Source organism: Urocitellus parryii, chromosome 12 (assembly GCF_045843805.1).
Source record: "Urocitellus parryii isolate mUroPar1 chromosome 12, mUroPar1.hap1, whole genome shotgun sequence".
NCBI lineage: Eukaryota > Metazoa > Chordata > Mammalia > Rodentia > Sciuridae > Urocitellus > Urocitellus parryii.
In genome coordinates, this window is record NC_135542.1 from 82,435,220 (window position 1) to 82,462,016 (window position 26,797).

Below are 26,797 nucleotides of genomic sequence, written 5' to 3' on the forward strand. Positions count from 1 at the left end.
TATACAATGAAAACAGCAAAACATTGCTGAGCAAAATTCTATGACCATGTATTCAAAGGTATGAGTTCTTTTCATTTGATCTGAGATTCAGTGATGTATTGGATTATATGGCCATACAAAACAAGCAGGAAAGAGAGAGGCGGAAGATGCGGGTGAGAAAGAGAAAATTATTAAGGGAATTGGCTTACATGATCATGGAGACTAAGACATTCCAATACAGATCATCATTTGCAGGCTAGAGACTTGGGGATGCCTATAACATGACTCAGTGTAAGTCTAAAAGCCTGATAACCTGGGAGGCCACTAGTGTAGGTCCTGGAGTTCAAAGTCCATAGAACCTGGTGCTCTGATGCCAAGGCCAGGAGAAGAATGTTTCCCAGCTGCAGAAAAGAGAAAGACCAATTTGCCTGTCTTGTTTTGTTTTATCCAGGCTTCTAACCAGTTGAATGGGCAATGATTAAGAGCACAGGGACTGTTGGACTTAGAAAAGAGATGATTTTAGGAAACTATAGTGACTAACTTCAAATATTTTATGACTTTTGTTCGAAAGAGTAAGGGAGTTGATTTATTTTCTATTGTTCTGGAACTATGTTTCTCGATCTTTTCCTACTTTACAATACTATGTAATGACTCTCACATGTTTTATACACCTCCCTGAGTATAGCTATGTTTTGGTAAAAGCTAAAAAAGTTCTAACCTCCATAAATACTTAGAATTACATTATTAATAATAATCTAATTCCAAACCCAGGTTGAGATCTCATTACTAATTAAAAACTGTATGGGGGCTTAAAAGTTGGCTCAACTCTTGCCAATGTTATTGTTTGTTTCCTTTGAAATAGCTAATGTGTAATAAATAAAATTTCTCATGGGTGGTGTAGGTGCTGAGTAATAGCCACACACCTAGAATATTTGAATGTAAATGTAAACTTTAAATATCTTTCAGTCATTCCAAGATGTATGAATATTACACAATACACACACACACCCTGCTCTCTCCTATTAACAAATTAAAGAGACAGCTAATGTTTGCTTAAACTTTTAAAATGCCTTAATAAAAACTAAAATCAGAATCAGTGGGTGTTTCCTTTTGACCATTCTTTTTTTTTTTTTTTTTTTAACATGAAAGTCACAGTCTTTACAAGTTTCCCATGAATAAAGAGCCTGCTAAATTGCTCAATCATTTGCGGTTACTAGAGGGAGCCTATAAACAGCTATTTCTTTCTTTCTTTGGTTCTTTTTTTTTTTTTTTTTTAAGGAATACACACAGAAGTCCTAAAGATTTCACATCAGCTAATGTGCAAGTCCAGGAAGAATTTGGTTTGCATTACTTACTTATTTGGTATTCATATATCTCCAAAAGTTTATAGGTCCCATATCAGTGACAGAAATCGTCCAAAATTTATTCTTACTTCAATTATAACTTACAACTTTTTATCAAGTGAAAAGTTTCTGTGACTCATTTTCTATTATTAAACTGTTCCTGTATGCTCCAATATAGAATTTTCCACAAATAAACAGTACTGAGTATTTTGATGTATAAAACATCTCCCATCAGTACCAAAAGAAAAATACATACCTTCCTTGCTCTTTAGCATCGGTTCTTTACTCTTAGCAACTGTTTGGTTTCTCACTTTTCTTGGCTTTGGTAGACAGTTTGGCTATTCTAATTTAGTGAAAAGAAAACTGATAAAGCAATATTATATTAGAATTTTTAAGTAACTTTTGAGGACCCACATGTAGACATTTCTGATGTTGCTGTGTCAGTTTCTCAAGCCTCTCATGGAATTTTATTCAGAGAAGGTATATACTCATTTTAATAAATTTGAATTGTTTTTCCAAAGAAACAATAGACTTTCAAGATGAGAGGAAAAGACTACAGATTTCTCTTTACCCTGGTTTCATAGTGTAATATTTCCAGTATGTTTTAGTTAATCCTGCTTCTAACCAACTTTAGTTTTACTTTCTGATTCCAAACCCCGGTTGAAATCTCATTACTAATTAAAAACTGTATGGGGGTTTCCTGGATGAATATCCAAACAATAAATAATATCATTTAAAATCATTCTATCCAACTTCTTTAATATAACATGAATTTTAAACTCACAGTACGTTAATGTTTTAACTAATATATCACTCAGGTTTACAGTTCAAAGATGAAAATAATTTACTTTTATTCAGAGCAATGTGGAAAGTCCTGAAATAGATTATTTAAATCATAAATGATCAACAAGATGTGGAAATTGTGTTAAATCCTTAAATTTCCTCATGTAAAGTACTGCTTAAGAATATAGTCATGGTCTAAGAAATACTTGATTAGCAAATTTTGTCATTGAACCAACATCCTAGAATGAACTTACACAAACAAAAATGGCCAAAATGGCACTAGCTGATGTAATCCTATGAGACCATCATGTATATGCAGTCCATTGTCAACCAAAATGTGTGTGATGCATGTATATTAAATGTATTTATCAGCAGTTATAGCACTATTTTCATTTTGTAGAGAAAATGGTATATTCACATAATACTTTATGTAGGCACTGTTCCTGTTCACTTGTTCTTAGCAGTACTTTTTTATATTGAGATATACATACTTTCTAAAACATTAAATTACACATTTAAAAATGTATACTGCAGGTGTTTTTGGTATATTTGCTGTGTCTTATGATCACCACTACTGCCTAATACCATAACATTTTTATCATTAACACAAGGAGTTCCATACCTCTCAGCAGTTAGTCCCAACTCCCCAGTTCCTCCATCCTCTGCGTTAAATCTACTGTATTTATCTATGAATTTGACCATAGATATGGACATTTTGTGTAAATGGAAACATTTGCTGTTCATTCTTGAGTGGAATATTCATTTTTTTTTAGGGCTTTCTGAATTATAAAGGGAAGGATCTGAAAACTCATAAAGGACTTTTATCCTTACTCTGATTTAGTAGCTAATCAGTGGTGGTGCCTAGCACACTATTGTCTCACAGGCAAATTAAGGATGTATAAAGATAGTGATTTTCGTAGTCCTCCTGATGGCCAGGCACAGTCAAGGGCAGCTAAAGTTCCTGACACTTTTAATTTCAAGCAGCTTTCTTTGTTGTGTCAAATTTCATTTTCAGTATATGTCATAATATAAAAACATTGAGAATCACAGCTCTAATTCGTTCAAGAAAATGTCTGTTTTGGGCAGAGATTAATAATGAGTTAATACAACTCAGTGATAGAGCACATACCCGTTATATACCAGGCCGTACATTCAGTCCCTCCACTGCAAAAACAAGAACAAAACAAATGTCTATTTGGATTGTTTTTAATAACATAAATGTTAGGAACCAACTTTGGAAATAGTTGATCAGGACATCTTTTCTACTTGTGTTTATTTTCCCTATGCAAATAATTCAGTGGTTAGAGGGAGATATAGTGAGTAGAACTTGGCAGAGAAAGCATAAAGAAAAAGGTCAATATTTTGAGATACCTTGCTATACTTATGAGATAAGGTTATGGAAGTTTTATGCAAATTGAGTTGTATAAATTTATCTGTATAAAGTATACCAAAGAGTTGTCTGTTTAAAAGAATTCTGGGGGCTGGGATGTGGCTCAAGCGGTAGTGCGCTCGCCTGGCATGCGTGCGGCCCGGGTATGATCCTCAGCACCACATACAAACAAACATGTTATGTCCACCGATAACTAAAAAAAAAATTAAAAAATAATAAAATAAAAGAATTCTGATTTATTTTCCCTGTTAAGCACATCTTTTTGTAATATAAGCAGTCTATACTCTAAAATAACTAGGTTTATCTTAAAACCATTCATGTCTACATAATAAATTAATAATAATGATTATTATAGGAGCTACCATCTTACAAAATAATATGGAAATTTGTTAATCAGAAATAATTATTTAAATTATCTTCCAAATAATTCATATAACTGAATTAATTCAGTTAGATTGACTTGGTTCTTCTCAGCTCTGAGGCATTTAATATCGGGAAGCAAGTTAGTTTTGAAACAAACAAAAAATAAAAATATTTCTCCCTAACTTTTGGAATTTAAATTTTTTTATCTCATTTATTTACATTCATCTCCCTTCAAATTACTTTTAAGGCTTCAAAAATAACTGAACAAGGCTATTGAAAAAAATAGCAAGAAAACAAGATTATTGTGAGGATTGAATGGGTTAATACATGTGAAGCATTTAAAGCAGCATCTAGCATAGTATACTTACTAAATGTTAATTAATATTGGTAAGTCCTCCATTCTATAGTAAATGTGATAGCTTTTCTACTTCTTTTCAGAGAACATTTTCAGCTTCTTCTGAACAACTAGTTTTTTTAACATTGTTCTTTACTTTGATTTCCCCAAGTTTTCTTATAGATAATAAGCATGGACATATAAATAAATACTTCAAATATATCTTAGTTACTAGACAAGAGTATTTAGGTTTGAAAAGGTAATTATATATATAAATACACACACACAAATATTTATTTATTTATGCAAATATATAGATTTCCTGTTCTTTTTCTCTTGAAGGCAGAGTCATAAGAAGACAAAGAACAGCAAATAGATTTCTGTGTAGGTGCCAGGTCCAACTTAGTTAGGTTAATATTAAGTTAAAAGAAATTCTTAGACTTTATCCTAGCCCAGTGAAAATGAGTCACATGATATCAGTTATTGCCATGAGTATGAGAGTGATATCACAAGTGTGATATTTCTCTTTTCCAGTCTAGGTTTATTTGGTACCCAGAGCCTCATGTGACCTGATTGTTTAAATTCTTAGAGATGTAGATAGATAGTTTTTGGTTCTAGGCAAGTCTGTACTATGGGACTCTAGAAAAACTATTGATATTGGGGAAAATTGCAACAAAATACTAATAACTAGGATAATGGTTTATTACTGCCATAGGAAGAATAATCAGCATATATACCAGTTACTAATATTAATGGGTAACTAAAAAAAAACAATGTCCTTATGCTTTATTAATAAGGCAGTTAACAAAGAAACTTTTCTGCCTGGACCTAGAGTCTAGGTAAGTAGGGAAGGAAGGGGAGCCTTCTCTGGGAATTTATAAGGACACGCCCACACTATGTGGATTGACATTATGTTGGATTTGACATTATTTTGGCAAGATTGTCTAGAAACTCAAGGTAGAAAAAAATACAAAGTGGCTGCTAAGTACAAGCATAAAACACTTTGAAGAGAGACACTCCCAACTCAGACTACACAAGATTTCTTCAGAATAAGCCCTGAATTTATAATCTAAATTGTAAAACACACAAGGAGGGCTGGGGTTGTGGCTCAGCAGTAGAGTGTTCACCTAGCACATGCAAGGCCCCGGGTTTGATCCTCAGCACCACATATAAAAAAACAAACAAACAAACAAACAAACAAATAAATGGCATTCAGCTACAACTAAAAAATAAATATTAAAAAAATAAAAATAAAATAAAATACACAAGGAAACAGTTTACCAAGAGAAAGAATCAGGAAACAAAAGAAATAGCAAGATTATATAAGTAATCTTGTAGTTATTATTCAAATAATGGACTTGTCAGATGGAGTTATGCAAAAAATATGTTTAAATTATTGAAATCTTTGTGTCCGAGGTATCTCATGTACAGATATATGAGGAAAGATAGTTATTGAAACTAAAAATTAATGGGGAATTGACTATTAGATACAGATGAAGAGAGAAAAATTATCTAGAATGTAGCACATAAAAAGTAAAGATTTATAAAAATATGGAGATATAGGTAGTTCAATATCTAGTAAGATTTTCTAAAGAAGACAATAGGAAGAATAGAGAAGAAGCTATCAAAGGGAGAATTTTTCAAACTGATAAAATATGAGTCTTCAGACACAGAGAGTACAAGGAGTCTGAAAGAAAATAAATTAAAAGAAATCCACACCTAGACATACCATAGTTAAATTGCTCAAAACCAGAAATAAAGAGATCTTAATGTCAACCAGCTATAAAAATTACTAGAAAGAAGTAATATGAGGCTGACAGTGGGCTAATGATTTTCAAAGAACTGTGAAAGAATAACTGAAAAATATAACTCTGTCCAGCTAAATTTTCATTTAAGTGTGAGATTGAAAGATACTTTCAAAACCTGGGAGAATTTACTGACAGTACTTTGCTGAATGAACCACTGAAAGATAGTTCCCTAAAGAGAAGAGAATTTGACACAAAAGCAGGGATTAAATTCAAGAAGAAAAAGAAATGGGAGTGAAGCATAAAAAAAGAAAGTAAATCAACATTTCTACATCTTATTTCCTCTTCCTAGACTATCAAGAATATATAGGATATCCTTTTTTGAAAATAATACATTTTCTAAGGTTCTGTTTTGTAGTAGTTGAAGCTGAGCATAACCTAGTATTTAACATCTTTTTAAAGTGGCAAATTTTATTTAAGTCTAGATAGAAATGGACCCAAAGATTAATAGCCATTGTTCTGATTGTAAGACTTTCTGGTTTGGGTTTATTATAGTTTTCAGTACATATTTAATTATTTTAGTTGGAAATAATATGAGAGACATTTAACAATAATTCTGATTTCATTTAGATCAAATCCTTTTTATGAGCCTAAACCAACTTCTCCAAATAATTTGGTAAATCCATTTCAAGAACTGGAAACTGAAAGAAGAGTGAAACGAAGGGCCCCACCTCCACCAGTTCTCTCACCAAAGACAGGAGGAGTAAATGAAAACACAGTTGTTTCTGCAGGAAAAGATCTCTTTACTTCTCCTAAGGTAGGATATTACTCTTAATACAGCATGTATTAATGTTTGCTCTTTTTCCTCCATGCAGTTGCAATTTGAATTAGCAAAAATCACTGTTAGCTATTTTTGAAAATTTAAAAGTAAAATTTAAAAGTAAACCTATATTATATTATAATAAAATATGTTTGCACAATTTAGCTATTGTGAATTGTGCTAGTATAAACATTGATGTGGCTGTGTCCCTGTAGTATGCTGTTTTTAAGTCCTTTGGGTATAGACCGAGGAGAGGGATAGCTGGGTCAAATGATGGTTCCATTCCCAATTTGCCCTTCAGTAGATGAATGGATTAAAAAAATGTGGCATATATACACAATGGAATATTACTCAGCAATAAAAGAGAATAAAATCATGGCATTTGTAGGTAAATGGATGGAGTTGGAGAAGATAATGCTAAGTGAAGTTAGCCAATCCCAAAAAACCAAATACTGAATGTTTTCTTTGATATAAGGAAGCTGATTCATAGTAGGATAGGGAGACGGAGAATGGGAGGAATAGACAAACTCTAGATAGGACAGAGGGGTGGGAGGGGAAGGGAAGGGGCATGGAGTAATTAATGATGGTTGAATGTGATGATCATTATTATTTAAAGTACATGTATGAAGACACAAATTGGTGTGAGTATACTATGTATACAACCAGAGAGATGAAAAAATGAGCTCTAAAGAATTGAAATGAATTTGCTGTTATATATAAATAAAAAATAAATTTTTTTAAAAAGGAAGAAAATATATGTTTGCAAAACTATTCATTTATAATACAGTTTGGATGGGATAGTTTGGGTTAATATATGTTTGTTTGTTTGTTTAAGACAGGGTTTTGCTATGTTGCTCAGACTGGTCTTGAATTTGTGGGTTTAAGCCATCTTCTTGCCTGAGCCTCCCAAGTGCTGGGACTACAAACATGTATGACCACACTAAGCCTTTTTTTTTAGGTGTTTGGGTTTGAACCCAGGACCTCACATGTACTAAATACATACTCTATCACTGAGGTACAGCCCCCGTCCTGAGATTTATTTTTTAAATGCTGCTTTGACATTAAAGGAAGAAGAGCATTATAATTATAGGATTGGTTCCTTAAAGGAAGGATATTCTGAAGCATCTAGGCAGAAGGGACAACTTATACTGATATAGAAGTTATTCTTTGACAAATGTACTATAAACATTAAGACTCAATGCAGAGAACTTTATTGAAGAATTTCAGTACTGCCACTTTCAGTCAAGTTTCAGTAGTTTCCTCTTGGATAGGCAATTTTTTAGTTCATTTTGTGGCTTTTGTTAACTCAGTTCTGAACTAGTTGATTTTATTTATATGTATTTTTACTGTTTTAAAGGAAGAATGATTTTACTGAGGTCCTCATTCTGCCATTTTAGATGTCAATTTCCTTTGTTTTGAAACAGGGTTTTGTTTTTTAAACCTATGACTTTAGGAAGGATCTAAGGATAAATTATGTCATGCAGTTGGCTACAGAAAGGGATGAGGAGGTACTCTAAATGAAAGCAGCAAATGGTTGAAATATAAAGCAAAGGAGATGGCTAATTCTAATACCTAAAGGAACAAAAGTATAGGCAGGTTTGGCACTAGTCAGAATCAGGAAGCTATTTAGGTTTCTTATCCATTCTGACCATCAAGAATACCTGTACCTATTTTTTGTCTTCCTGAATCTCCAGTCTCTTATTGCCTTCTGCCTGCCCCATCCCTCTTCTCTAGTCTCATTAACAGATTTGATCCACAAAACAACATGAGAAATATATACCGTTATCTCTGTCTTACATATGAGAAACTGAACCTCAGTTAAGTAATTTGCACAAAGTGATAAAAGTAATGATGAGAGTGCTAGGAATAAAATTCGTCTTTTTCAAGCATAAAACACATGCTTTTCCCACTGTGTCATGATACCTCTACAGAGGTATTTCTGATTCCAAGTTGGAACTATAGTATAATTTTCTGTAGTAACATTATTTCCATGGTGATTAGATTCTCTGGTAGTGAAATATGTAATAGCTATGTGTAATGTAAAAATATTACATTACTTTGAGAATGATGTTCCATTGCAGATATATTGTGGAATTAATTATGTTTATTGACAGATTGGTTGTACCACCATGCCTCACCTGGAAAATGTCTCACGATGCTCACAGAGAACAAAAACACAGTCAAATCCACAGTAACTTTTTTTGACTTGAAGTTAATTTGGATAGTAAGTTAAACACAGCTGAAAAAATAAATTTGTAAAACTGTAAGCTTAGCATGGTGGCACATACCAGTAGTCCCAGCTATTTGGGAGCCTTGCTTGAGCCCAGAAATTTGAGGCCAGCTTGGGCAACACAGCAAGTTTCCTATTTCTTAAAAAGCATAGAGTAGAATAAAGTAGAATAAAATAGAATAATTGCTAATACATTATTAAATGAAAAAAAAGTATATAACGAACATAGCCAGGTATCATGGTGCATGCCTGAAATCCCAGCAACTCAGGAGACTGAGGCAGGAGGATCCCAACTTAGAAGCCAGCCTAGGCAATTTAGCAAGCCCCCTGTCTTAAATGATAAAAAGGGCTGAGGTTATAGCTCAGCTTTCTACATTTATATAATGATATCTGAAGAGACATGTTAATTTTTAGAGCATAAGATTATTGGTGAGGAAATGGAGGGACATTTCTCTTTTTCCCCTTTTGTCACATGTAGTATCAATTCTAAAATATATTTGAACACTTATACTGCAGGGCCCAGAGTAGAGCAAGGCAAGAGAGAGATCCACAGGGCATTTAAGAGGTGCTTCCTCTTGGGTTGGTGCAAGTGCAGATTCTACACTTAAAACACCCCAAGAGTGCATGCTCTCTGAAATCTTTGATTCCAGGCACTCTTTGACTCACCCTGGTGCACAAAAGGGGCATATCTGATGGACAAATATGCAGTAGGAATAACTCACAGATCTTTGCAAATTTAAAGAACAAGCAACTACCTACCATAGAGAACTCCTCTAAGAATGTGCCTCTTGATTTTTCTCAGTGTGTAGTGAAAAAGAATAAAATGTGAAAAAAATTTTAAAACCCTGATTGAACTATTAGCTTTTAAAAACAGATTTATAGAGTAAATTTAAGTTTGCTTTTGAAAGGTAGATCTTTGATATCAACATATTCTAAAATAATTGAATTTTAAGGATTCTGTCACAGTTTTATAACTGAGGATTGAATACTATTTTTTTTCTTTATGGAGACCAAATGTCCTTTCTTAGGAAAATAACCCAAATAAGGTAACTATTTATGTAACTAAATAAGGTAACTATTTAATGATAAAGAATGGCTTACAAATTTGACTTATTTGCCTAAATGTTTTATGACGACTAAACAACAGAAAATGGCAAACTGGGTACTACTGTTGTATGTTAGCAGAACATTTTAGGATACATAATTGATGATAAATGTGGAAGATGCAATACTCACTCTTCATGAGGAGGAGAAATCTATCTGAAGTATTTGAACAGATGTATACAAACTATATCATAACCCTTCTAAAATTCCATTACTAATAAACTTCACCCTATAAAAGTAAGAAACAAAACAAAAATGTAAAGACCTCTTCATCACAGTGCACGGTAAGTCTTGGACTGGGTTGAGGAAAGAAAGGCAATAAAACATAAAATTTAACATGTTCCTAACTTTTGGGGGCATACAAGTACAAATTCTATACTTGCACAAATCAGAGTTATTGTCTATAAATTTTGGCAATAGGTGCTGCATTCTTAAGAAGACATTCACTCTTACTATTATGCACAAACCCTAAAATGAGCACCTTTTTAGGTTTTACAAATAAGGAATTATTTTATTAGAAAATTGGTTGAAAAGGGAGACCAGTCTTTGCTATCAGAACAAATGTCCTTCTTTAAAATGAACTTAGAACAGAAATGAAAGAAAATGTAAAAAAAAAAACAAAATAAAGATTTAATTTTTTGACCATCCATTCTGTTAATAAAAATGAAACAGGAGGCACTGTCACCAAAAATAATGATCTGAAAATGTTAATCATGGGTGAACCTAGATAAAGATAGGTAAACCATTGGGTTTTTATTGTATTGTACTTGTAGCGTTCCTGTAGGTTTGGATTTCTTTTTTAATAGTAAAGGGTAATGATTTGAGAATTGAGAAGAGTTATTGCTGTAAAAATATTATTTTGAAATTATAAACAGATGATGATATATTGCAGAACCTCAAATTAATGAATTAGAAGGTAAACTTGAAAAATTATCTTTAGAATTCAAGGAAAAAGATGAAGAGATTAAATTTTAGGATAAAACAAAGGTAGAATCAGGAAGTTCGTTATATTTATAATAGGGATTATAGAGGTGAGAACAGATGGAAGAAAAATCATTTTATCAGAGAAAAGAATAGAGTTTATGTGAACTGAGGAAAGACTTTAGTCTTTAGATTAAAAGGTCTAACAAGTACCAGGCTAGAAAATGGAATGAGATTCCAACCTATGCATGTCCTAGTAGTATTTTTTAATATCAAAGATTATTGTAAAGGAAAGGCTTTTGACATCTATACTTTAGTAACATTGAACGTTGGATACAGTGAAGCATGTTTACAGAATACAAAAGAACAAATATACGATAATATCTATTGAAATATACCAAATATGTAAAAATTTATGAATTCATAATGATATTGTCAAAAAAGATGCCTTGGGAGATTGCTAGAGCACTAACTCATTATTCTATATGTTGATAAAAAAGTAAAAAACTTTATCCTGACTTTTGTTTATAAGCTATATTCCAATATAATTAAATAATTGATGAGAAAAGTTTCTTCCCCATGTAAGAATTCTGGCCAGAAAATAGAGAAGGAATTATTTTATTAGAAAACTCACCACTTAATGTTCCCCAATGAAATGATGCATCTAAAAACAATTAGCATGTCTTCTAAAACCATTAAGAGAAAGGTTTTATGAAAGATGTATGAATCAAACTCACAATACTGATCAATCTAAATATCATTAAGAGTTAGACAAGCAGGGGCTGAGGTTGTGGCTCAATGGTAGAGCACCTGCCTTGCATGTGCAAGGCACTGGGTTCAATTCTTAGCACCACATATAAATAAATGAATAAAATAAAGATCCATCAACATCTAAAAAAAAATTTAAAAAGAAAGAGTTGGACAAGCAGTTGTATTCCTATTGGAATATACCAAGTTGTGCCTCTTGGTGTATTCCAATAGGAAGTGCGTAGAACTACCTGTGAGTATTCTTGCCAGAGAATTAAACTGGTATCTAGTCAAGCCACTGGTTGTAATAGCTACCAGTTTACAATAGGTATTGGGGAACAAAGGAATATGTTAAATGATAGCACAAAAGTGCAGCCAGCTAAAACAGAATGTGGAAATCCTCCAGAAAAATAACCAGATTCATGCAACAATAAAATAGCTTGGAGAAAATGAAAGGTGATAGAAAGAGAAGTGATAACATTTTAAATGTACTTACCTTTTAGAAATATGTACTGATTTATTTTCTGTTGAAGTGATAGGATTCTGGGGTTTGCTGTAAAATACTCTAAATAAAAAAATGGGAAGTTAGGAGAACTGTTTGGAGAGAATGACTAAGATTGGGAAAATGTTAATAACTTTTGAAGAGTGGGGGCTTCATTATAATATTTGTTCTACCATGGAAAAAAATCACTGCTATAAAAATTAAAAAAGAAAAAGAAAAAAGAAAAACCTGAAGGATGGTGTAAAATGTCCTATCAGACTGAAAGAGAAGAGAAGGAGTAGAACAAGGATTATATTTGAAGAGATAAAAGAACTTTTCCAAACCGATAAAAGATAGTTTTCTGATTCGAAAAGCCTGGCAAATCCCAATTGGGATAAAAGAAGTTCAGATCCAGAAACCTCATATTAAACCAAATGATCGATAAGATATTTAAACCCAAAGATAGGAAAAAGCTAAATACTTTTAAAGGGCTATTACTGATTTCGCCAGTAATGGAAGCCAGAAGACTGTTCAATGATATTTTCCACATGATGAAAGAAAGTCACTGCCAGCCTATAACTATATATGTTCAGTGAAAATATCTTTCAAGAATGAGAAAAATAAAAATATTTTCCAATTAAGATTGTCACTAGCAAATCATTGCTGAAGGAAATTATAAAACATAATTTAAGCAGAAGGAAAATATTCATTGGAAGATCAGAAATTCAAGAAAGATCACACAATGGCACCTATGTGAATAGATCTAAGCAAACATTGACAATATAAAACAATATTAATATCTTATGGGAGGGGAATAATTGCAATAATGTATTTTAAGGTCTCTGTGCTATTGAAAACTAGAATAAAAATGTTGACTGTTCTTTGAATATCTCTTAAGTATGTTGTAATTTGAAGGGCAACCACTAAAAGAATACAGACATAACATGTGATTTGCAAACTGGAAGAGAGAATAGATTATAGACATTTGTAAAAGTAATGCAATAGCCCTAAAAGAAGAAGAAGAAATGAGGTGAAACAAACAGAAAACATGAAATAATAAAGTAGATTTAAACTAAAATTATAATTAATTAATTCTAAATGGGATAAATGTAGTGATTAAAACACAAAAGTTTATTAATCTGAATTTTTTAAAAATCTAACTATACACATCTAAAATAAAGGTACATGAAAGGTTGAAAAAGACTGAAGAAAGATTTACCATGAAAACACCAACTAAAGGAAAACCAGTGAAGCCATATTAATATCAAATATAATAGTTTTAAAGCTGACTGAATTTCTGGGTATCAAGCCGGCCATTCACCAGGAAGATAATAACTTTTTTGATCATAACATATCTCCATATTTTATAGACAGACTAAAAATTATTAAGATTTAAATATTCAATTAATTTTGGCCTCCTAAAATATTACATTACACCAATGCAGAATTAATTTTTTTAACCAAAACTGACCATAAACTAGCATGTTTAAAAAAAATTAGAGTTGAAATTATATTTTTCATAAATAATACAGTTAATCTAGAAATCAGTAGCAAAATTATAACTAGGAAAATATAAATTTGAAAATTTTATATTTCAAGTAACTATGGACCAAGAATAAATTTTAACATATATAAACTATATATTCAATGAAATTTTTTATTTTACTACTTGATGTATTGATGAGGAAGCTATTTACATTCAGTTTGTATTCTCATAATCATTTCTGTGAAGACCTAACCTGAACTTCTTGCTTGGCACTGTTTTTCAATATAAGTCCCAACTTGAAAGGCTTGAAGAGCAAGCCTGACATGTTTGAACTTGGAGAAGAGCTTCAAAAACAATCACAGTAGAGTTAATGAAGCAACTGGATATCATAAAATACCTTAAGTGTTCATCTTATTATTTATATTCATGGAATTTAAGCAAGGGGTTAGACCATATTTTCATTGCTAATAGGTATTCTTTTAACCAGCTTATTTGAGTACAGAGGACCAAACTGCTGTAGAACATGTAAACTCTTTAATACCTAGATTAAGAGTTGTAATCTAAGGATTAATGCATACACTATATAATGGCTTCACTAATGCAGGGTGTGTGAGCATTTTGTTTGCAAATCTGCATGTAGCTAGATCATTTCATTAAATCTATTAAGTTTATAACCCAGGAATAGTTTTCCCCTGTAATCAGGGTTCAGCATAGTTCTGTAAAAGAAGAGTTTTAAAGCTAGATAGCCCTGAAAATGTATTGTGAATAAATTAACAATTTATAGAAAGTATTTGACTTCAATAAATAGTTTGTAGTTTTACTGTTAAAACTGCAAACTATTAACAGTAAAACTACAAACTATTGTTCTAGTGCTAAATTTCATAATTTGGCACCATTCTCATACCCAAAATGCTTTGTGACTTCAAGAGATTATTGTTTAAGCCAGACTAGGTAATGCAGAATATAATCCCGGCTACTATAGAGGCTGAGGCAGGAGGATTGCAAGTTGGAGACTAGCCTTCACAACTTAGCAATACCCTGTATCAAAAAGTTGTAGAGCACCCTGGATTCAATCCCAAGTACCACCAAAAAAGAAGAGAAAGTGAGAGAATTTTTTATCTGTACTACATCGTGATTTCCAAATTTTTTTTATTGGTTGTTCACAACATTACAAAGCTCTTGACATATCATATTTCATACATTAGATTCAAGTGGGTTATGAACTCCCAATTTTTACCCCAAATGCAGATTGCAGAATCACGTCGGTTACACATCCACAATTTTACATAATGCTCTATTAGTAACTGTTGTATTCTGCTACCTTTCCTATCCTCTACTATCCCCCCTCCCCTTCCCTCCCATCTTCTCTCTCTACCCCATCTACTGTAATTCATTTCTCTCCTTGTTTATTTTCCCATTCCCCTCACAACCTCTTATATGTAATTTTGTATAGCAATGAGGGTCTCCCTTCATTTCCATGCAATTTCCCTTTACTCTCCCTTTCCCTCCCATCGCATGTCTCTGTTTAATGTTAGTCTTTTCTTCCTGCTCTTCCTCCCTGCTCTGTTCATAGTTGCTCTCATTATATCAAAGAAGACATTTGGTATTTGTTTTTTAGGGGTTGGCTAGCTTCACTAAGCATAATCTGCTCTAGTGCCATCCATTTCCCTGCAAATTCCATGATTTTGCCATTTTTAGTGCTGCGTAATATTCCATGGTGTATAAATGCCACATTTTTTTTATCCATTCATCTATTGAAGGGCATCTGGGTTGGTTCCACAGTCTAGCTATTGTGAATTGTGCTGCTATGAACATCGATGTGGCAGTATCCCTGTAGTACGTTCTTTTAAGGTCTTCAGGGAATAGTCCGAGAAGGGCAATAGCTGGGTCAAATGGTGGTTCCATTCCCAGCTTTCCCAGGAATCTCCATACTGCTTTCAAAATTGGCTGCACCAATTTGCAGTCCCACCAGCAGTGTACAAGTGTACCCTTTTCTCCACATCCTCGCCAGCACTTGTTGTTGTTTGACTTCATAGTGGTTGCCAATCTTACTGGAGTGAGATGGTATCTTAGGGTGGTGTTGATTTGCATTTCTCTGATTGCTAGCGATGGTGAGCATTTTTTCATGTACTTGTTGATTGATTGTATGTCCTCCTCTGAGAAGTGTCTGTTCAGGTCCTTGGCCCATTTGTTGATTGGGTTATTTGTTATCTTATTGTCAAATTTTTTGAGTTCTTTGTATACTCTGGATATTAGGGCTCTATCTGAAGTGTGAGGAGTAAAAATTTGTTCCCATGATGTAGGCTCCCTATTTACCTCTCTTATTGTTTCTCTTGTTGAGAAAAAACTTTTTAGTTAAAGTAAGTCCCATTTGTTGATTCTTGTTATTAACTCTTGTGCTATGGGTGTCCTATTAAGGAATTTGGAGCCCGACCCCACAATATGTAGATCGGAGCCAACTTTTTCTTCTATCAGACGCAGAGTGTCTGATTTGATATCAAGCTCCTTGATCCATTTTGAGTTAACTTTTATGCATGGCGAGAGAAAGGGATTCAGTTTCATTTTGTTGCATATGGATTTCCAGTTTTCCCAACACCATTTGTTGAAGATGCTATCCTTCCTCCATTGCATGCTTTTAGCCCCTTTATCAAATATAAGATAGTTGTAACTTTGTGGATTAGTCTCTGTGTCCTCTATTCTGTACCATTGGTCCACCTGCCTGTTTTGGTACCAGTACCATGCTGTTTTTTGTCACTACTGCTCTGTAATATAGTTTGAAATCTGGTATTGCTATACCGCCTGATTCACACTTCCTGCTTAGAATTGCTTTTGCTATTCTGGGTCTTTTATTTTTCCATATGAATTTCATGATTGCTTTATCTATTTCTACAAGAAATGCTGTTGGGATTTTAATTGGCATTGCATTAAACCTATAGAGAACTTTTGGTAATATCGCCATTTTGATAATGTTAGTTCTGCCTATCCATGAACAGGGTACATTTTTCCATCTTCTAAGATCTTCTTCTACTTCTCTCTTCAGGGTTCTGTAGTTTTCATTGTATAAATCTTTCACCTCTTTTGTTAGGTTGATTCCCAAGTATTTTATATTTTTTTGAGGATATTGTGAATGGAGTGTTTTTCCTCATTTCCATTTCAGAAGTTTTGTCGCTGATATACAGAAATGCCTTTGATTTATGCGTGTTGATTTTATATCCTGCCACTTTTTTTAAGAGATTACTAGTGTGATAAAATAATTAGAATAAAAATATTAAAGCTATTTTTCCACCACCAGTTGCTATTGTAGTTAAAACTCACCAGTGGCTGTTTCTTTAACTTTTTTGTAATTGTAGAAAACTTAGGTTGTAACAGACCTGGCTCCCCCATCCCTTTTTGGCTAGGAACTTTAAAATTTTTCTTCTTTTTTTAAAAAGTTAATTAGTTAATTAATTAATATTATTTTTAGATACACATGACAATAGAGTGTATTTTCACATATTATACATTCATGGAGTATAACTTACTCTAATTAGGATCCCATTCTTGGGTTTAATGTAGTGTGGAGTTTCACTGGTCATGTACTCATATAGTATGAACATAGGAAAATTATGTCTGATTCATTCTACTCTCTTTCCTATTTCCATCTCCCCTTCCTTTCCCTTCATTCCCCTTTGTCTAATCCAATGAACTTCTATTCTTCCCTCCCTCTGCCATAATGTGTGTTAGCAACCATATATCAGAGAGAACATTTGGCCTTTGGTTTTGGAGGATTGGCTTATTTTACTTAACATGATAGTCTCCAGTTCCATCTACTTACCAACAAATGCCATGATTTCATTCTTCTTTATGGCTGAGTAATATTCCATGGTGTATATAAACCACAATTCTTTATCCATTCATCCGTTGCTGTGCTTCTAGGTGGTTCCATAGGTTAACTACAGTGAATTTTGAGCTGCTATAAATATTGATGTAACTGCATTACTGTAGTATGCCGATTTTAAGTCCTTTGGGTTCAAACCTAGGAGTGTGATAACTGAGTCAAGTGATGGTTCCATTCAAGTTTTCTGAGGAATCTCCATACTGTTTTCCAGAGTGGTTGCACCAATTTGCAATCCCACCAGCAGTGTTCATCCTTGCCAACAATGATTGTTACTTGTATTCTTGATAATTGCCATTCTGACTGGAGTGAGATGAAATCTTAGAGTAGTTTTGATTTGCATTTTTCTAATCACTAGAGATGGTGAACATTTTTTTATGTTTCTAATCAATTGTATTCTTCTTCTGTGAAGTGTCTGTTCAGTTCCTTAGCTCATTTATTGATTGGGTTATTTTGGTTTTTTGGTGCTAAGTTTTTTGAGTTTTATATATCTTAGAGATTAATGCTCTATCTGAGGTACAGATGCCAAAGATTTTCTACCATTCTGTAGGCTCTCTCTCTTCATGATCTTCATTGTTTCCTTTGCTGTGAAGAAGCTTTTTAGTTTGATACAGTCTTATTTATTGGGTTTTTTTGTTTGGTTGGTTGGTTTTTGGTGGTTTTTTTTGTGTGTGTGTATGTGTGTGTGTGTGTGTGTGTCTGTGTGTGCTGGGGATTGAACCCCCAGGGCCAGGGCCTTGTGCATGCAGGGCAAGCACTCTACCAACTAAGCTATATCTCTAGCCCTAATATTCATTGATTCTTGAGTTTACTTCTTGCACTTTAGAAGTCTTGTTGAGGAATTCTGTTCCCAGAGCTGACATGATGGATATTTGGGCCTTCTTTTTCTTCTAGTAAGGGCAGGGTCTCTGGTCTAATGCCTAGGTCCTTGATCCACTTTGAATTAAGTTTTGTGTGGGGTGAAAGTTAGGGATCAATTTCATTCTACTCCATATGTGTTCAGCTAGGAACATTTTCATTTAAAAGTTCTTTTAGTAAAAATTCACAAGGAAGCAAAGGAGAAAAAAAACCTTCATCTGATTGATTAATATAAGTAACAGATTTTTTTTTAATTGAAAAACAGTTCATTGATTAGTGTATTCTCAACTTGAATTATTAAGTAGAGGTTCTCATTTGTCTTTAAGGATTAAATATTATGTAATGTGCATTATTTTTGAAAAATACAAAAACATTTGTTCTATTATATATTATTATATATTATTTTAAATTTGTTAATATTTATAATTTACATAAAAAACATTATACTCATTTCAACCCATAGAGTTCTTAATTTAGAATAGACTTGGGGCTAGAGATGTACAGTGGTAGAAAATGTGCTCAACATGCACAAGCCCTAGGTTTGATCCTCAGTACCAATAATAATAAAAGTAAAAATAATAAAGACTATAAACAAAAAAGCCAAAGCCAACCTCATAGTAAATGGAGAAAACCTGAAAGCTTTTCCTTTATAATCTGGAACAAGACAGGATGTCCACTCTCATCATTCCTATTGAATATAGTGCATGAAATATGGAAATATATAATATATAAAAATATAAAATATAGTGCTAAAAATTTTAGCCAGAGCAATTAGGCAAGAGAAGGAAATAAAAGGGATAAAAATAGGAAAAGAATAAGTCAAATTATCACTGCAAATGATATGATTTTATATTTAGAGAATCAGAAAACTCTACCAAAAGACTGCTAGAGCTAATAAACAACTTCAGCAAAGTAGCAGGTTACATAATCAACATATAATTGTCATAGCCTTTCTATATACCAATAATGAATCTTCCGAGAAAAAAAGGCAGAAAAATAATCCCATTCATAACAGCCTCAAAAAATAAAATACCTAGAATTAAATCTAACCAAGTAGGTGAAAGACCTCTACAAGAGAACTATAGAACACTGAAGGAAGAAATTGAAGGGAAAGACCTCTATGTTCATGGGTATGCAGAATTAATATTTTTTAAATGACCACACTACCAAAAGCAATGTACAGATTCAATGCAATCACCACTGAAATACCAATGACATTCTTCACAGAACTAGGAAAAAACAGTCCTAAAATTCATTTGGAAGAATAAAAGACCCAGAATAACCAAAGCAATCCTAAGCCAATTAATCAATGTTGGAGGCACCACAATACCTGACTTCAAATTATACTACAGGGATATAGTAACAAAAACTATGTGGTACTAGCGTAAAAAGAGACATGCAGACGAATGGTACAGAAGAGAAGACACAGAGATAAAACTACACATATACAACCATCTAATACCCTGACAAAGGTGTCAGAAAACATACATTGGAAAAAAGGTATCCTTTTTAACAAATGATGGTGGGAAAATTGGTTATCCATATGTAGAAGATTGAGATTTGTTTCTTATCTCTTACCCTATACAAAAAAATCAACTGCAAGTGGATCAAAGACCTAGGAATCAGACCAGAAACTACTCAACTCATAAAAGAAAATGTAAGGCCAACACTCTAGCATATAGGCACAGGCAACGACTTTCTCAATAGAACTCCTCCTAAAGCTTAGGAAATAATGCTAAGAATTAATGAATGGAATGACATCAAGGGAAACAATTATGAATGTCAAGAGAATAGCTGGGAGAAAATCTTTGCCAGCTACTCTTCTAACAGAGGATTAATATCTAGAATATACAGAGAACTCAAAAAACAACCCAATTAATAAATGGGTAAATGAACTAAATGGACAGCTCAAAGAAATATAAATGGCCAACAAATATATGAAAAAATGTATAAAATCATTACCAATTGAGGAAATACAAATCAAAACTAAACTGAGATTTCATCTCACACCAGACAGAAAGGCAGTCATCTATATACAAACAATAAGTCAGGTATGGCTCACTCTTGTAATTTCAGCGACTCAGGAGGCTGAGGCAGGAGGATCACAAGTACAAAGCCAGCCTTATCAACTTAGGAAGGCCCTAAGCAACTTAGCTATACTCTGTCTCAAAATAAAATTAATTCATTAAAAGGGCTGGGGATATGGCTCAGTGGTTAAGCAACTCTGGGTTCAATTCCTGGTACCCCTTACCTAAAAGAAAGAAAGAAGAAAATGTGGTATATGTACACAATGGAATTTTATTCAGCCACAAAGAAGAATGAAATTATGTCATTTGCAGGAAATGGATGGAACTTAAGACCATCATGTTAAGTGAAAAAATCCAAACCCAGAAAGTCAAGGACTGTATATTTTTTCTCATATGTGGAAGTTACCGAGGAAAAAAGAAAAGAACAGGAAAAAAAAAATTTTGTGTCTGTGTGTTGTGGGGGGGTGGAGTTGGTATGAATTTCATGAAAATAAAAGGGAGATCAGTAGAATAAAGGAAAGGTACCAGAAGTGGGATGAGAGGAGGGAGGGAAGAAGTGCTGAAAGTGATATTGACCAAAATATATTGTTACATTGTATGCATGTATGAATATGTAACAACAAATTCTACCATTATGTACAATTATAATGCATCAATAAAAATGTGGGAAAATAATAATAGTAACAAAATTGACTAAAACAAAATATTCCTTGTATAAAAATTATTTTACTTATGTGTCCTCCCCTCAAAAAAAAGTGTTTTCCAATAAAGCATATATAATTTTTCTGGAAAGAAAAAAAACTTCCAAAATATTTACTTAATTTAAATTAATATACCATAGACAAAGCATTACTATTCTATATTAGTAATATTAGTTATATTATTATTAGGTTCAGAGTATATATAACCAAAGATATTACTAGTATATTTTCTTAATTTTGAAAATATAAACTCAAGACATATGTGCACTTTATCATTTCTATTAACTTAATAAAGTTAATGTTAATAAACATTGATAATAATGTTAATAAACAAATCTACAGAAAGATATTCATGAAAATTACTAAAACATTTTTAATTGTTATTATTATTTTTAGTTATAGTTGTATACAATACCTTTATTTTATTTATTTTTATGTGGTGCTGAGGATTGAACCCAGGACCTCTCACGTGCTAGGCAAGCGCTCTACCACTGAGCCACAACCCCATCCCCAACTAAAAGATATTCTTAATAGAAAAATCATTTTCATTCTTATCTGAAGTCAAGCTTTTATTTTTCAAGGAAGCATCTGAATACTCTGAATCTGAAATCTTTTCAAGAGTTAACCTTATTTGGTGCTATAGATTAGAGACACCAGTTGTATGGAATGCTATAGCAGTTTAGCAGTGCTTAATCTTAGCACTAGTTTGAACATAGTACAAAAATTATCTTACTAAAATGAAACTACTTGTCTTAAAATTTTCCAAGACAAAGGGCTATGTATTTCTAATAGATATTTATTGATAATAATGTTAATTGAGAAATAAACTTGTTCAAAAATGGGTGTGAAGCAGAAAAAATAATTCATATAATTTTTCTTCTTCTAAGAAAGAACTGTTCCATGAAAATTGCTTTCATTTTTTTTTCCCAGCAGAATATGGGGTTTGTAAGGCATTGTACCCTAAATACTTTGAGACATCTTAAAAGACCTCTGTGACATACTATCTTCATGTGCCATTTTGTGCATTCGGTTTTTATGTAGCCATTCCTCTGTACAAGAAGCTGTGCTGTGAACTAAGGGGAAACATGACTAAAACAAAGCCTTTGTTTTTAATAATCTACTCAATATGGTAGATATATACACAAAATTTATGATACAGTATAATTATGGCTCTAGGTATTCTACAGTACCATAGTAACATTACTGAGAGTATTACTTATACCTCTGTTAACTCTAATGAGTGCTTGAAAAAGTAGAGGTAGGAACAGAGAAATGTGTGTGCCTATGCCCGTGGTTGGGGAGAGGGGCAGCCAAGATGATAATTGGTCTGAGTAACTGAAGGATAACTAGAGTTGACAAGAGGTTCAAAGAAAGAAGGGGTGGGGGCATCTCAAAAGAGACAAATGTGCAAAAGCATTGAAATATGAAAGTGGCTAGTTCAAGAGACCATGAACACTATTATTGTGATTGTGAATAGAATAGGTAAGTGGAGTACATGAACATATAAATGGAATCAGGTTGTAAATATCGTTATATGATTGCTAAAACAAAAAATTGGACATAATTGTGTAGATAGTAGGAATGATAACATTCTATTGAAACCAGTTACTGAATGACATTATTAAAAGGCTGCCATAGCTGATACATCTATATATCTATCGACTACATGGATCAATCTCAAATGCATTGTGCTAAATGAAAGAAGCCAGTTTCAAAATGTTGCATTCTGTATAATTCTACTTATGTAGCATTCTAGAAAATGAAGAACAATAGGGTCAAAAACACACTAGTGGTTGCTAAGGAGTAGGGAAATGGAGACAAATTTGGGGGAATAACAAAATTGTATTGTATCCAGTTGTGGTAGAGGATACACAACTTTACCCATCTGTCAAAAAATACAGAACTGCACACTAAATCATGAGTTTTACTGTATGTAAATTTTGTCACCATCATTACCTCCACTACCACCACACAGAACATCTTTTCATAACATTTCTATCTTTGTTGCCATCTCTCTACTGCCTTCCCTGTCTTCAGCTTCTGGTCTTCACTGCAATTTTTTATATCATTACCTGAGGTAATGGGTTCAGGATTGTAAACAGAACCATGGCTAATTTGATTTCGAGGTTTGACCTTGTACACCATTGTTTTCCGTGTGTTTTAGTCAGTTTTTTCACTGCTGTGACTAAAAGACCTGACAAGAACAATTTTAGAATCACAGTTTCAGAGGTCTCAATCCATAGACAGTATGCTACATTCCTCAGGACTCAAGGTGAGGCAGAACATCATGGTGGAAGAATGTGGTGGAGGGAATTGGCTCACATGATGATCAGGCAGCAGATAGAGACTCCACTTTCTATATACAAAATATAGACCCTAAAGGCATGCTCCTAAGGACCCACCTCGTCTATCCACACTCTACCATCCGCCTTCAGCTTCCTTTCAGTTAATCCCATCAGAGAGATTGATTCACTGATTGGGTTAAAGCTCTCGTGACCCAATCATTTCTCCTCTAACTTTTCTTGCATTTCTCACACATGAGCTTTTGGGAGATATCTAATATCTAAACCATAATATTCTTTAATAAAGGAGAAACTTGATCAGATTTCTGTAGAATGAAAACAGTAAGGATAGAAAATGTAGAAACTGAAAACAAGGATATAGATAGGAAACTTATTTCAGTACAGAAATGGTCTAAACCATTGAACAATGCAGTGGACATGGAAGAAAACAATGGATAAAATTGTATAGTTAGAATAGACAAGGACCAAGGGATAAAAGGAAGAATAAGAATAAAGAATGATTCAGAAGTTTCTGGCTTGCTGAATTTCTCATTGTACTCATTCAAAAAATTTTTTGAGTTCTGAAAACCATATATTTAAAAATGATTAAGATAATAAATGTTACATATAAAGTTATATGGTTTTTCACTGCAATTTTAAAAATATTGAGCACCCACAGCATGCCAGGCATTGTTGTATTAGACACTGGGTATAACAGTTTCTTCCTGGAGATACTAAAGAATGAACCCTAAATAAATACAAAAAAAATCATTGAAAATGTCTTGGAGTAAAAAAAAAATAGGTACTATAAGAGAATGATGGTAGACTCAGTAAAAGACAAAAAAGGGAGACAACAGGAAGAAGTAGAAAACAATTTCAGACAGCATGTCTAAAGGCTCTGAAGAAAGAAACAGCTTGGGGCTGGGGTTATAGCTCAGCAGTAGAGCACTAGCCTAGCATGTGCGAGGCGCTGGGTTCTATCCTCACCACATAAAATAAATTAATTAAATAAAGGTATTGTGTCCAACAACTGTGTGTGTGTGTGTGTGTGTGTGTGTTTTAAAGAAAGAAACAGCTTGTCATGTTTGAAAACTAAAAGAAGGCCCATGAAACATATTAAGCAAAGAGAGAGTAATATTGTACAAGTTTGTGGGATAGGAAGAATTTTATGAACCATGGTGACTTTTTTGACATTAAACCCATGTGTAATGGAAAGCCATTGAAGTTAAGTGTGTTTGTGTATCTGTGTTGAGGGAAGGGTAACGTGATTTGTAACCTCACATTCTGCCTTATATTTTGTTTTGTTTTTTAACAAATGAGCTGTCTTTACTTTTATCCAAGGACTCACCCATCAACTTGTGTATAAGATCCGTCTGCCTGATCCACTTAAGAACTTTGATTCTGATTTCTTACCTCTGCTTCTTCCATCAGTTTTTTACTCTGTACCCAATGAATTATCTTATAGGTAACCTACCTACTTTAGAAACACACTAATTTGAGTCAGGATTATATAAACAACCTAAACAGACCAATATCAAGTGAGGAAATAGAAGAAGCCATCAAAAGACTACCAACCAAGAAAAGCCCAGGACCAGACGGATATACAGCAGAGTTTTACAAGAACTTTAAAGAAGAACTAATACCAATACTCTATAATCTATTTCAGGAGATAGAAAAAGAGGGAGAACTTCCAAATTCATTCTATGAGGCTAATATCACCCTGATTTCCAAACCAGATAAAGACACCTCAAAGACAGAAAACTACAGACCAATATCCTAATGAATTTAGATGCAAAGATCCTCAATAAAATTCTGGCAAATCGGATACAAAAACATATCAAAAAGATCATGCACCATGACCAAGTGGGATTCATCCCTGGGATGCAAGGCTGGTTCAATATACAGAAATCAATAAATGTAATTCACCACATCAATAGACTTAAAGAAAAGAACCATATGATCATCTCGATAGATGCTGAAAAAGCATTCGACAAAATACAGCATCCCTTTATGTTCAAAACTCTAGAAAAATTAGGGATAACAGGAAATTACCTCAAAATGGTAAAAGCTATATACGCTAAGCCTCAGGCCAGCATCATTCTAAATGGAGAAAAATTGAAGGCATTCCCTTTAAAATCTGGAACAAGACAGAGATGCCCTCTCTCACCATTTCTATTCAACATAGTTCTTGAAACACTAGCCAGAGCAATTAGACAGACGAAAGAAATTAAAGGCATAAATATAGGAAAAGAAGAACTTAAATTAGCACTATTTGCTGATGACATGATCCTATACCTAGCAGACCCAAAAAATTCAACCAAGAAACTTCTAGAACTAGTAAATGAATTCAGCAAAGTGGCAGGATATAAAATCAATACTAATAAATCAAAGGCATTCCTGTATATCAGTGACAAATTCTCTGAAATGGAAATGAGGACAACTACTCCATTCACAATATCCTAAAAAAAAAAAAAAATACCTGGGAATCAACTGAACAAAAGAGGTGAAAGAGCTATACAATGAAAACTATAGAACCCTGAAGAAAGAAATAGAAGAAGACCTTAGAAGATGGAAGGATTTACCTTGCTCATGGACTGGTAGAATTAATATTATTAAGATGGCCATACTACCAAAAGCACTTTACAGATTCAATGCAATTCCCATCAAAATCCCAATGACATTCCTTGTAGAAATAGAAAAGGCAATCATGAAATTCATCTGGAAAAACAAGAGACCCAAAATAGCTAAAGTAATTCTAAGCAGGAAGAGTGAAATTGGTGGTATCGCGATTCCAGATTTTAAACTGTACTATAGAGCAATAGTAACAAAAACAGCATGGTACTGGCACCAAAACAGGCTGGTAGACCAATGGTACAAAATAGAGGACACAGAGACAAATCCACAAAATTTACAACTACCTTATATTAGACAAAGATGCTAAAACCATGCAATGGAGAAAGGATAGCATCTTCAACAAATGGTACTGGGAGAACTGGAAATCCATATGCAACAAAATGAAATTGAATCCCTTTCTCTCACCATGCACAAAAGTCAACTCAAAATGGATCAAGGAGCTAGGAATCAGACCAGAGACTCTGCATCTAATAGAAGATAAAGTTGGTCCTAATCTTTATCACGTGGGGGCAGGCCCCAAATTTCTTAATAAGACACGTATATCACAAGAGTTAAAACCAAGAATCAACAAATGGGACGAATTCAAACTAAAAAGTTTTTTCTCAGCAAGAGAAATAATATGTGAGGTGAATAGGGAGCCTACATCCTGGGAACAAATTTTTACCCCTCGAACATCAGATAGAGCTCTAATCTCT

At 33.3% G+C, this 26,797-nt stretch overlaps 1 protein-coding gene across 6 annotated transcripts in view; it reads left to right on the forward strand.

The window, feature by feature from the left end:
- Ehbp1 (EH domain binding protein 1) overlaps positions 1–26,797 on the forward strand; it is a 305,243-nt gene that overhangs the window by 139,755 nt on the left and 138,691 nt on the right. For all 6 annotated transcript variants that reach the window (XM_077792155.1, XM_026387183.2, XM_026387186.2 and 3 more), the window contains one exon: positions 6,568–6,754. In XM_077792155.1, the coding sequence (XP_077648281.1) occupies positions 6,568–6,754 (187 nt within the window). The remainder of the gene's footprint in view (positions 1–6,567; positions 6,755–26,797) is intronic.